The sequence below is a fragment of the Brienomyrus brachyistius genome, chromosome 10 (genome assembly GCF_023856365.1).
Source record: "Brienomyrus brachyistius isolate T26 chromosome 10, BBRACH_0.4, whole genome shotgun sequence".
NCBI lineage: Eukaryota > Metazoa > Chordata > Actinopteri > Osteoglossiformes > Mormyridae > Brienomyrus > Brienomyrus brachyistius.
Genome location: NC_064542.1, coordinates 6,286,750 through 6,298,126, shown reverse-complemented (window position 1 = coordinate 6,298,126; position 11,377 = coordinate 6,286,750). Strand labels below are relative to the sequence as shown.

The 11,377-nt window shown below is 41.5% G+C and overlaps 2 protein-coding genes across 2 annotated transcripts; one reads left to right on the top strand and one right to left on the bottom strand.

The window, feature by feature from the left end:
• Nucleotides 1-1,226: 1,226 nt before the first annotated feature.
• Nucleotides 1,227-4,836, top strand: nkx2.5 (NK2 homeobox 5). The gene is made up of 2 exons (XM_049029869.1): nucleotides 1,227-1,644; nucleotides 2,324-4,836. The coding sequence occupies exons 1-2, from the start codon at nucleotides 1,311-1,313 to the stop codon at nucleotides 2,911-2,913; spliced, it is 924 nt and encodes a 307-aa protein (XP_048885826.1). The 5' UTR covers nucleotides 1,227-1,310; the 3' UTR covers nucleotides 2,914-4,836.
• Nucleotides 4,837-7,412: 2,576 nt separating this feature from the next.
• Nucleotides 7,413-10,772, bottom strand: LOC125751049 (vesicle transport protein SEC20-like). Its single transcript, XM_049029508.1, has 6 exons — nucleotides 10,624-10,772; nucleotides 10,194-10,283; nucleotides 10,031-10,122; nucleotides 9,441-9,545; nucleotides 8,728-8,846; nucleotides 7,413-8,194 (listed from the first exon to the last, which is right to left on the bottom strand). Exons 1-6 carry the CDS (start codon nucleotides 10,705-10,707, stop codon nucleotides 7,998-8,000), a joined length of 687 nt encoding a protein of 228 aa, XP_048885465.1. The 5' UTR covers nucleotides 10,708-10,772; the 3' UTR covers nucleotides 7,413-7,997.
• Between the last annotated feature and the right edge of the window lie 605 nt (nucleotides 10,773-11,377).

The following is an 11,377-nucleotide window of genomic DNA, read 5'->3' as shown; positions in this document are numbered from 1 at the left end:
ACTCTTGGGGTGTGGCGGGACACAGCGACTGAATCTTTTTCCTATATTAATATAACAAAGACTCGTTTTTATTTCACAAATGGTGTATAAAGTTGCTGTTCCAGTTTCTCCATGCATTTTGAAGGGATTTATATAGACATTTGTACTTAGGCGAAACAGTGGGAAGGTCGTAATAATTAGTCTATACAAAAAATTCTGTGGTATCCCAGCAAACCCTGACTAGGATAAGCGGTCGGAAGGTGGATGGATGCAGAGATGGATGCATGGATGGATGGTGGTGCTTAGGTCTTCTTAGTTCTCAGTTCTCAAGCTTTGGAGGTTTTCTGTAACCAGTTATCACATTTTGATAACGAGAGCAGCGGCACCCGGATCATTCATCAGGCGGCGGTTGAGTTGCCTTAGTGCTGGTTTCAGGTTCCAACGCAGCGCCAAACCAGCTCCTTACGAAGCTCCCGTTTCTCCCACCGCTTTCTGCCGCATTTCCAGGAAAAAAACCCAACCTTTAAAACATACTGCCGGCCTTCTTCCCTAAAATATAGTATTAGTTCAGGTCCACTGCAGTTCACCCATACATTCTCCACGCATAGCAGAAACCTGACGAAGAAGAACTTATACCTTAAGTGGTGGATTTTCGTGTTTTAGCGTCGGAATTGGAAAGTTTGCCTTCAAAAACAATGCATCAGCATATTTTCCTTTATTTTGATCCAGTGCAGTTGATTTTCCTCAGTAGTGTTTTCCAGTATGCAAATGATTTACTAGTTTAGTGACAAAGAACTAGATGTTGAATTGCAATAACTGGGTTTCACATTTGGATGTTAGGCCTGACTATGAACGGATGCTTGGTGCTTTTCACCTCATTGTGCAAGGACGAACGCAACGTCTAACAAATTAAGTTCCTGGAAACGTGTCAAAAATCACTGACAGTCTCCAAACGCCGGGGTCAACGTTATTATATGAAACCCTGAATTTCATACTGCTTGTATTTGCAAGGCATTTTTTATGCATGGACATTTAAGGTTACCTGACATTATAAACTGTCAACGTCACAGGTACCACACTAGCCAATGGAGGGCTGTTACGCTTTTTTGGCTGGGATCTGGAAGCCCCTCCTTTTCGCCGCCTGTACGTAACCGCAACCCTAGACCCTCACAAGTCAGAAACAGGGTTTATAGTGAAGATGAACACTTTTCTCAAGAGCCTCCTTGTCGCACTAGAGAGCGCTTCAGTTTGGTGAATTTTCGGGGAGGGGTAACCCTCGCGACAGCTTCATCGATTTGTTGTCGGGAAAACTGAGTAAGTGTTCACTGGTCATGTTCCCCAGCTCCCTAACGTCCACTCCTTTTTCAGTAAGGGATATATTGAATCTGGAGCAGAACCAGGACGAGATGGCCTCTTTGGAAATATCACCACGGCTGGAGACCGCGGTCCCGACTTCGTCATGTATGCTGGCGAAGTTCAAACAGGAGCCCCTGATAGAGATGCAGGCCGGGGTCCCCGTGTTCAGCGAAGACGCGGCCGACCTTAAAGGCAGCAAAAACTCTTCTCTTAACTTCACTGCTACCTTTTATGGAAAGAACTTCCTGGATATGGACATCATCAAAGAGGCACGGGCGGACAACACATTAGAGGAAAAGGAAAGAAAAGGTGAAGGAGGTTTTATCCAGCTTATGGTTGTCAATAATAAACCGATGTCATTGAGGATAAATTTGTAATTATTGGTGGCCTTTTTAAAAAATATTTTAATTTCGTTTTGTTAACGGCTTTATTAATAAATAACAGCATGGCTAAATGCATGGAAGCTTTTCTAGCAAGACTTTTATTTGTATTGTCCCAAAAACGAGTTCTTTCCACATCTTTAAAAACTCCGCAATTCAGAGCTTTAAAACTGTCAGCTGTTATAAGTAGTTGACAAGCGAATATCGAAAATGGATGGATTGATGGATGTTTAGGCATATAGGCTATATGTGTTGTTCCAGGTTTATCGGTTCGAAGTTATAGCCGGGTAACCAGAAAGTAATATTGATAACGACTAAATAAAATGTTTCGACAAATCCTGCAATGTTGCCTGCAGCTGCATAAAAACTGAAAGATAACATTTGTATGTATATAAAGATAATATTGTTTGTTTAATAAGTAGAGCTTAAGTTTTTCTGGCTCCGTTTAATTACAAATAGGCCCATCTTTATTATTACTATTATTATTGTAACTATTAAAACATTAATAATGAATAATTGTAACAACATGAAAAAATAATTACGAATTAATTATTATTATTATTATTATTATTATTATTTATTGACTTATACATTAATTCCCTCTCAAGACGAACAGAGTGACGACTTAAAGACCGAGGACACGGAGCGACCGAGACAGAGGAAGAGGCGCAAGCCGCGCGTCCTCTTCTCTCAGGCCCAGGTTTACGAGCTGGAGAGGCGCTTTAAACAGCAGAAGTACCTTTCGGCCCCGGAGAGAGACCACCTAGCCAGCGTGCTTAAACTCACGTCAACCCAGGTGAAAATATGGTTCCAAAACCGCCGTTACAAGTGCAAGAGACAGCGCCAAGACCAGACTCTGGAGATGGTGGCCATCCCGCCTCCAAGGCGCATATCGGTTCCGGTCCTGGTTCGGGACGGAAAGCCCTGTGTGGGTGATACCTCTGCATACAGTTCTTCCTACAACGTGGGCATGAACCACTACGCGTACAACACGTACCCGCACTTCGCTAACTACCCAAATCCCGGTTGCAACACAAACTACGCCTGTAATTACGCCACAGGAACCATGCCGGCCATCCAGTCACCGCCAGGCAGCAGTAACTACATGAACATCAGCGTGGCTGAGCTCAGTAACGTCCAGACCCAGTTCCAGTCAAGCAACGGAGTCTCTTCCCTGCATGGTATAAGAGCCTGGTGACGACAAGTCAAAAAAGCCTTTTTTTAACGAAACACATCATTCTTACACATTTCGAAGGCGAAAGATGTGATTTAAGTGGCGGCCACTTCACAGCCCCTTTTTTATTCTTACAAAAAAAGCGAACTGTAATGATTGTATTTAACAGGCGTGTTTTTTGTGAATGTACATAAACGAGGGCACTGGTAACCAACGATGATCGGAACACCCAATGAATGGCTTTATCGAAACGTTAATTTCTTCTTTATTATTTTGGCGATAAAATAGGAAAAAATGCCTATATGTATCGTGGAGATACACTTGATTTTTACCCCTCAATGTAACAAGATACGCTAAAATTGTACGTTACATTGTAAGATTGGCCTGCTGTATGGTTTTCCCCTCTGTATGTCAATTCCCGCAAAAAAAAAACAAGTTTGACGTTTTGTTTATAGATTTCTTTGTATTCCTTATTGTTAATAATTAGCAATACACACCGTGAAACTTTGCTAAAACGACACCCTTCTGAAAAAATACATAGAAAAGAGGGAGCATAATATAATTCGTCAGGAAAATTTGTTGTGGCGGAGCTTATAACTTAACATTCATTTCTTAAAGGAAATTCGAAGCATTTTTTTCCTCCAGTAATCGGGAATATTAGCCTCGTGTACCATTGTGCTAGAGGAATGTATTAGGCAGTATGTACAGTCCCCAAAATATACTATAGGAATTACAGACGCAATAGAGACCAATCGAAAAACACGTCAAATCGAATGCGGTAACATTCTACAAAACATGAGGTTACACAGAAGAAAAAGTTACTTCTAACCAAATAGATAAATTACTATCTATTTCTCTGCGTAAAAGCTATAACTACAGAGGGTTAGCGCGATCGGAACTATTCTAGTGAAGATAACTAAATACTTGTTATAATAAAACATTTTGACTACAATTAAGACCTACTGGAGAATAGATGAAAATTACTGCTTTTCAACGACTGCCGTAATTAAGCGATCTGTTTTTTTCGCTATATACCATTTATCGAAATTACAGGATAAACGCAGTTGTTCGGTATTTAATTGTTACATCATTAATTTTAATTATTTAATTATTTAATTATTATTATTTTATAATTATTATTTTATTATGTTGCTGTCATTAACATTTTATGACTATTACAAAATTCCATCCCTCTTCCGTCCGTTTATCTATCACAGGGTTGCAAGGTATAAAAAAAACATTATATATATATATAAAACATAAGTTTCGAAAATTGGAGTTAGATCGGTGAGTATAGCAACAACACAGCTATATAACTTCTGGTTTTAAAATACATTTTTAAGCCCAACATGAAAACATTTCCAATAGAATACGCAACCCAAAAAAAAAACGTGATTATGTCTGAGAATAACATTCACCAATAGCATTTCTGAAAGTCTTTGAACACTGGCAGATGATAGGCTGTTAACAATCATTCCCACACCTGTACATCCTGTCGTTTTACAAAAAGACGATCAATGTCACCTACTATTGGCTAAATTCAGCCAATTTATGTATATACATTTCGCTTCGAGCAGCGCTTAAGGATCGTCTTGGCAAAATGTTGGAAAGAAATATTTCATAGGCCCACGTGTTTATTATAATTTAAAGTAAACTGTTATTTAACACCATAAATGCTCAAACCATGTTGAATGAGTGGGCTTTTTTTTCTCTCATGACCTGAAGAATGTTGCTTTTCAACAGGAAGGCGCGCAAACTGTGCAACTCAATGCATTATTTTAAAAAAATGGGTAAAAAAAAAACTATTTAATTATCTTAATGAATGATGGTGCTCTCAATTCAATTCCAAGGTTACCGAGAAATATTTAAGTTGTTCGTTAAAAGCCTATTCTAGCTGTACGTTTAGAGATAAACATCGCAAGAAACCGCGGAAAATCTGAAGGCGAAGCGGGTCGGACAGTCCGACAATCCAAATTCAATTTTTAATTAAGGGACAGATGTTCAATGGCTTAAAATTTGCTCTGCACTTTTCATGTCAAATTAAACAGGTAAATTTTTGCTTTATTTGAAATTAAACTGTGACATACCAGGCGGTAAAATTCATCTTATTTTGTCACGCGCTGCACCCGATTTTTATGAGCTCCTATGCAGGGGATGTTTGGACCGCGAGAACATCCATATTCGGCTATATAAAAGCTACGCAACGCCTTCTTTGGTGTAACACGATTCATGCAATCTTTTTTTTTTTTTTACTTTTCGTTTATTCGGAAAACAGAAAAGTCTAAGATGTACGTATTCCTAAATGATCCTTCGGCTAATATTATTGTAGCCTATTATTTGTTGCATATTTATTAGCTGTAGTTCTCGGAACCACCATGACCATGGCCTATACTAAGAAGTATAGGCCTCTCTCACGTTTGTAGTAACATCGAAAAAAAGTTTCATCTTTAGGTCAATCATTACATTAGCAAACAATATTTTAGATACAGCAATAACAATCTTTAAAAGACGTTTATAAAAGCTTTAAATTTGTAAACTTCCCATCGTGGCGCACAACTATAGAACGTACCGAGCAGGGTTCACCAACATGGTGCCCGCGGGCAACAGGACACACCACAGGAGTCGCCCGCGGACCTGTTCTAAAAATAGCACAACTCACCAGTGAGCAGCGTCTAAAATTTAATCTTATCCTATTCTTCTTTAAATCACATTTGCATTTATATAGATTTGAAAATGACAATATCTAAAAAAGCATTTAAAACATGTTTATTATACAGAGCAAATTTGTTATTTTATTTCAATATTTTAGCCCTTCGTATGGCTCAGTACCCGTGAAGTAGCTCTCAGTTTCAAAAAGGTTGGTGACCCCTGGTATAGACAATACATATATGTTATTTAAAAAACAGTATTTTTTAGTAAAAAAATCTAATTCAAAATAGATATCTAAAAACACAAGCAGCGAAACGTACCATAGAACATAAGGCACATCCTAAAATAATCGCTCTCGACGAATTCGCTTACTCAAAATAAACGTCAAGTCAAAATCTGGCATCCAGCAACTATATAATTTCTGCTCATAATTAACGAATTATGGTTCTGGGGGTCATTTCAACCATCGGCGTCGCCGCCATTAAACATTTCAAAATTATTCGTTTGGACCCACCCACATTTAACATAAAATATTCGTTTTCTACCAGTGATGCCCCCCGACCCCCCACATTCAAAATGATTCTGACATAGGAAGGTACAATGCACGCTTCGTTGTATATAGCAAAACAAAGAAAAACTTTGATCGACCCAAACTGTAAGACCACACAGATTCACATGGGTCAGGGACTTCATAGTCATTTTTCGAGGTTTTCCCAGTTTCCTACGCCAGTCCATCGGCAATGCAGTTACCGCCTGCATTGACATGGGGTAATGCATTTGTTTAATCGCCTTCATCAACTCATTAATCACCAGTTCAAACCCATATCCATTTGTACCTCTCGTTTTCGGGATGGTGTTGAATGGCAGACTCAACTCAAACACATTACCGCATGAAGGGAGCCGCAACGGACAAAAACCCAGTTAATTCATTACGGGATTCATGCAATTAGGGTGATCCAGAGCACTGAAATAGAAATATTAGCCACATTGGAAGGTGATCGAACTTTTCTGAAGTAAATCACAAGGACAGAAATTAAAACAATGAAAAGAGCGTCTCCGTATGCAGTCCGATGACCTGCAGTGTCAAAACTTTATACTTTATTCCTGTCCGCCAATAAGGTTCAGAATATCATAGAAAGACGGCAATGCTTTGCAGACGATTTAGGGGGCATCCACGGCGCAAAACGGTGACGAAGCTCCAAGGCATGCGAACGCCCCCGAATTCCCCCGAACGCTCCCGAACGCCTCGTCGCCGACACGCGCACACAAACACAGCAAAGGCAGAGACAAAGGTCATGATGGTACGCTGCCGAACCACTGGCCCAGGGCAGGGAAAAGAACAGGCCTGATAACGCCACAGCGTGCTAAAAATACACAGCCTGCTCAGCCGACCGAAAGCAATAGGCGGGGGAAAATAAGCAGGAATAATCTTCCTTTCCGGGTCTTATCAGAGGAAAGACAAGGCGGCATGCGTCTTTATCATCAGTAACGTGATAACTGCCAACCACCCCCCCCCCCCAAACCTGTCGGCCATATTCTTTTCTGCCTAAGACGGCAAGTCAAGGACAATGAAAAACTGATACAATGCCCCTCCACCTATCATTTTCATTTTTTAATTATGAGATGGCTTCTTCGCACTTCTCCAGTAGTGCTGTGAGTGCGAGTTTGGCAAAGGACTCCACTGACCCTTCATGCGGCGCATAAACCCCGCCTCCCGGGATGCCCAGTCACATTCCCATTCAATCTTCCCAAATAAAACACCATTGTCTGGAGAGCATAGAGTAAACTCATAAAGCAACTGTCACAATGTGCGTGTCCAACAATCTCCGGCAAAATTACAGACATCGACACATTTTACCATGTACCAAATGACATAAAAATAAGTTACTTTATTTATACCATGTACATGTGAGAGCCTGTCAGTTATTAAAATTAAAAATATAATTACTACATATAGGTGGCATAATATATCCCAACCACAAACTGCAGCTGCTCTTCACCAGAGTCAAATACTGGAATTACTATCACTGAATGTTTAAGCTGACATAGAAAATAAGGAGAGTTCTGAGTGGGACCCTACTTCATGCATGTATTCCTGGTACAGCGCACATGACAAACACCATACCTACCATGACACCCAGCGTGGGCAATATTTAACAAGGATGATGATAACTATGAGTATGGAAGCAGAGTAACAACGTTACAAATAGCATTAATATCCATTCAGAACTTTTGTGGCTGAAGGCTAATTACATTAACAAGGCAGAAGATGCCAGTCTGGGGTGAAGCTGCCTGTGTCACATGACACTGGCTGCACCATGAGGACGTTAACAGATCTGCGACAAACCCCCTCACTGTCTAAGGCACTCCTCCTGAACGGGACACGTCCTCTGCGTTTCTTTGTGGAAAGTCTGACTGTGCGAAAGGTCTCGGTTCGGCTGCGTTTCCGTTTACTCCGGCTAAATGAAGGGGAACAGCCTTTTCTTCAGAATGTACAGGACGGTGGCCAGAAACAGGGCGAGAGCGAGGAAGATCAGCAGTTTGTCTGTCAGCTCCCGCCGGTTGTACTTTGTGATGAGTTTTCTCCCCAACTGTATGGTTCCTGTCATGGCCTTAAACTCTTCGTGTGTTTCCAGCACGGTTCTCGAAGACGTGGCTACAGAGAAGAAAAGTATGACAAGCTGTACTGCTCTGTCTCCCAGCATGCGCGCGGAAGCACAGCTAACTGGCCAGTAAGGCGCAGAACAGCCCACTGGGACTGAAAGGCTGCCATCACAACACGACAGAATGTTTACAATAGAATTATCACGGCGATTGCAGGTTACGGATGTGACATTTAGACTCATGTTGTCCTCAGAGTCGATCTGCATATCTTTTCGTGCAAACCGAGTATAGAGAAATTCTCAAAATTCATATTAATCTTGTTAGAGACGCGTAGGATTTGATCAGCACTGCGGTTGTGACTTCAAACGGACCTTTGCGTGGATTTGCCCGCTATCAGTGTTAGCGGCACAGTGCTGTGAGCTGTGCAGGCCGAGGAAGCAGTGCTGGAAAGCAGCATGCTGCTTTTCCAAGCACACAATAGCCTAACACACAGCGTAGTCCTTCGCAGCCTTATGTACAATGGGCAACGGCAGGCAAATTTTGCCCCTGGTTTTCTCCCCAGACCCTCTAGGGGGCCCCACTCACCCAGTGAGCTCATGGTCTCCTCACTTTGCTGCACCTGCTGTGACATCATTCGACTGATGTTCATGAGGCTCTCCGTGATGTCACTGGTGGTCTGGGCAAGGCTCTCTTTAGTTGTCTTTCTGATTGGTGGGAGACAGAGCCAATCACACGCTGGCCCACCTGCTAGTGTCCTTTCTGTCAACATGCCTCAATCCATACTGAGCGGGTTAGGCAGAGCTCTTAAATCCTGAGTGTCGATTCGTCAGTCAGAATTTTTTTTGCTCACAATTGCAAAGTAAATTATGCAGGGAAAATAATGTAATGCAAAGCAAGAACAGCATGCAAGGATAAATAATTTAAGCCCCAGCTGTTTACAAAGCATATTAAGTGAATGCATGCAGGTTATAGCCTCTAAGACACAGTACCATGCACAGAAAGACAGATCAAGGTTGAGAAAGGGAAGCATTTCCACTGTAGAAAGCTTATTTTAAGACAAGGATGACTGACACACATACTGCTGCGTCACAGCAAATGGTCCATACCCTTAACACCAATACGGATCTACTGTTTGCCTGCTGACGTGATGATAACGCATTTAACCACAAGATGCATTAAGCCTACTTCAGATGAGAGCAGAACACAAAGGCAGAAATCCAGGCTCATAAAACCACAGAACAGCACGCTAATTTCAAGGTGAGGCATAGATGAAATCCAAGTGCAGCATCACTGCTCACCTCTGTCTCACTGAGGCATCTCCACCCTGAAACAACTCATCCTTTTCGATGTTATCGATGGACAACTTGCAGGCAAGGTTGGCTTTTCTCCATGCTGTCTGGTTACTGTAAAACCGTAAAAAAAAACATACGTTGAAGATGTCCACAATGGTTACATGACTGTACAAAGTCAGCACACATACAGAAATAAAATCATCCTACAGAATCATCTCCACAACTCCAATCAGTATATTCATCATTTGTTTGCCGTGTCAGCATAATGTATTTGAGATGACATATTAATCCTTAATAGCCCTCTCGCACAAACATCGGGGAAAATCACGTTTTATGTGAGTATGGTAAATATTATCGGTTTGTGATAACGATCCCCTGTGAACAATGGTTTAATGATAGTCTGTGACAAGCGGTTACTCTATCGGACCGCTGGGTAGCTTTCATGATTCAAATGCTTGTACACTCCACACAGAACTGTTTAAATACCAGATAGGTGAGAGGAAACTCGTGCTGTATTAGGCACAGTGCAATAACAGGCTTCAAACTCCCAACCCGTAAGGGCGGCACATTTGGCCCGCTGCCTGCAGTCTCTTCACCTTAACATCTGCTTGCGATGGCATTCCGTTTCATTCAGTATAGCCAGCATGTCGGACTCCTTGTCTTGTTCCTTCGCCATATGCTCCATATCCTGTAAAAGAGGCGCAATGTTGTACTGTAGCTGACATACTCCTTCAGATTCGGTCTGAAACGTCTCCTCACCTGAATGCGCTGTCGAAGTTGATTAAATGTTTCTTTTACTTTGCAGTTGAGATCCATCAACTCGCTTTGCTCCGAGCATCTGCCAATATCCTAAAATAAAAGTAGTATAAAACACTCTGCGTGTTACTGATAACGGGCAAAGCACTGAGTAACTAGTTCCGTTAGTTAAACGATGTAATTGTAATTATTAGCAGTGTGAGCTGCAGCCTGACTGATGCTGCCATTCTGTTGTCATGATCAGTCCATCCCGGTGGCCACTAAAAACCCCTAACCGGCTTAACTACGTAATGCATCAAGCTAACGTTAGCCGCTAACACCGGCTACTGACCAACCTTTTTAAATAATCAACAAATTATAAAACAAAGACACAGAGCAGCAAAGCCACCGTTTAGGTGTGTTGATACAAGTACAGTGTCGGGTGCATTCAGACCTGAATGAGGGCTTTTAATTCCAAGTCATATTTGATAATTTCCTGTCCACATATTCCTACGTGGACATCCTGCGGCCTCGCCATGATGGATAATGGACTACGGCAAGCGGCAAGAAACCTAAAGCACCGCAAACGCGATTTTCATTGCCCTCGAAGACGGAAGTTACAGTGATACAGTATTAGAAGTACAGGTTCAATTGAGTGCCATGACACCTGCTATAGTGCGTTTCCAGCAAGCGATCGATCTTAGCGAATAACGAACAAGATAATGAACGACGCAAGTAAAGAAGGAGTGAGAACCACGAGTGTTTCCTGAAATCCGTCGTTAATCCAGAATTAACGAACGAACTTAAAGTTGTACTTTGATGGCTCCTCCCCAGCCAAACTCTCGGTAACAGGAGTGTGGATCCCACGTATTTCAACGTATATACTGTCACACAATATATATGCAAATGTAAAAAACATATATTGATTAGAAAATCAAGAAAACACACCGAAGCATATGAAATAAATTAACCCATTTGTTGAGAATATAAAAATGGGCTCAAAATGTGAGCAATGGTGAACAGCAACAGGAAAATTAAGTTATTTTCTGAAGAAGCATAAAACAACTTATTGACTCCAATGTTGTACAGCATAGTACACACAACAAGAATCCGAGGAGGAAATCTTAGAGCTTCAAAGGACTTCTGTAGGCTCCAGGATCACATCTTCCACATGTCTAGAGCACGCTTTACAGCAGTGTGTGTTCTTT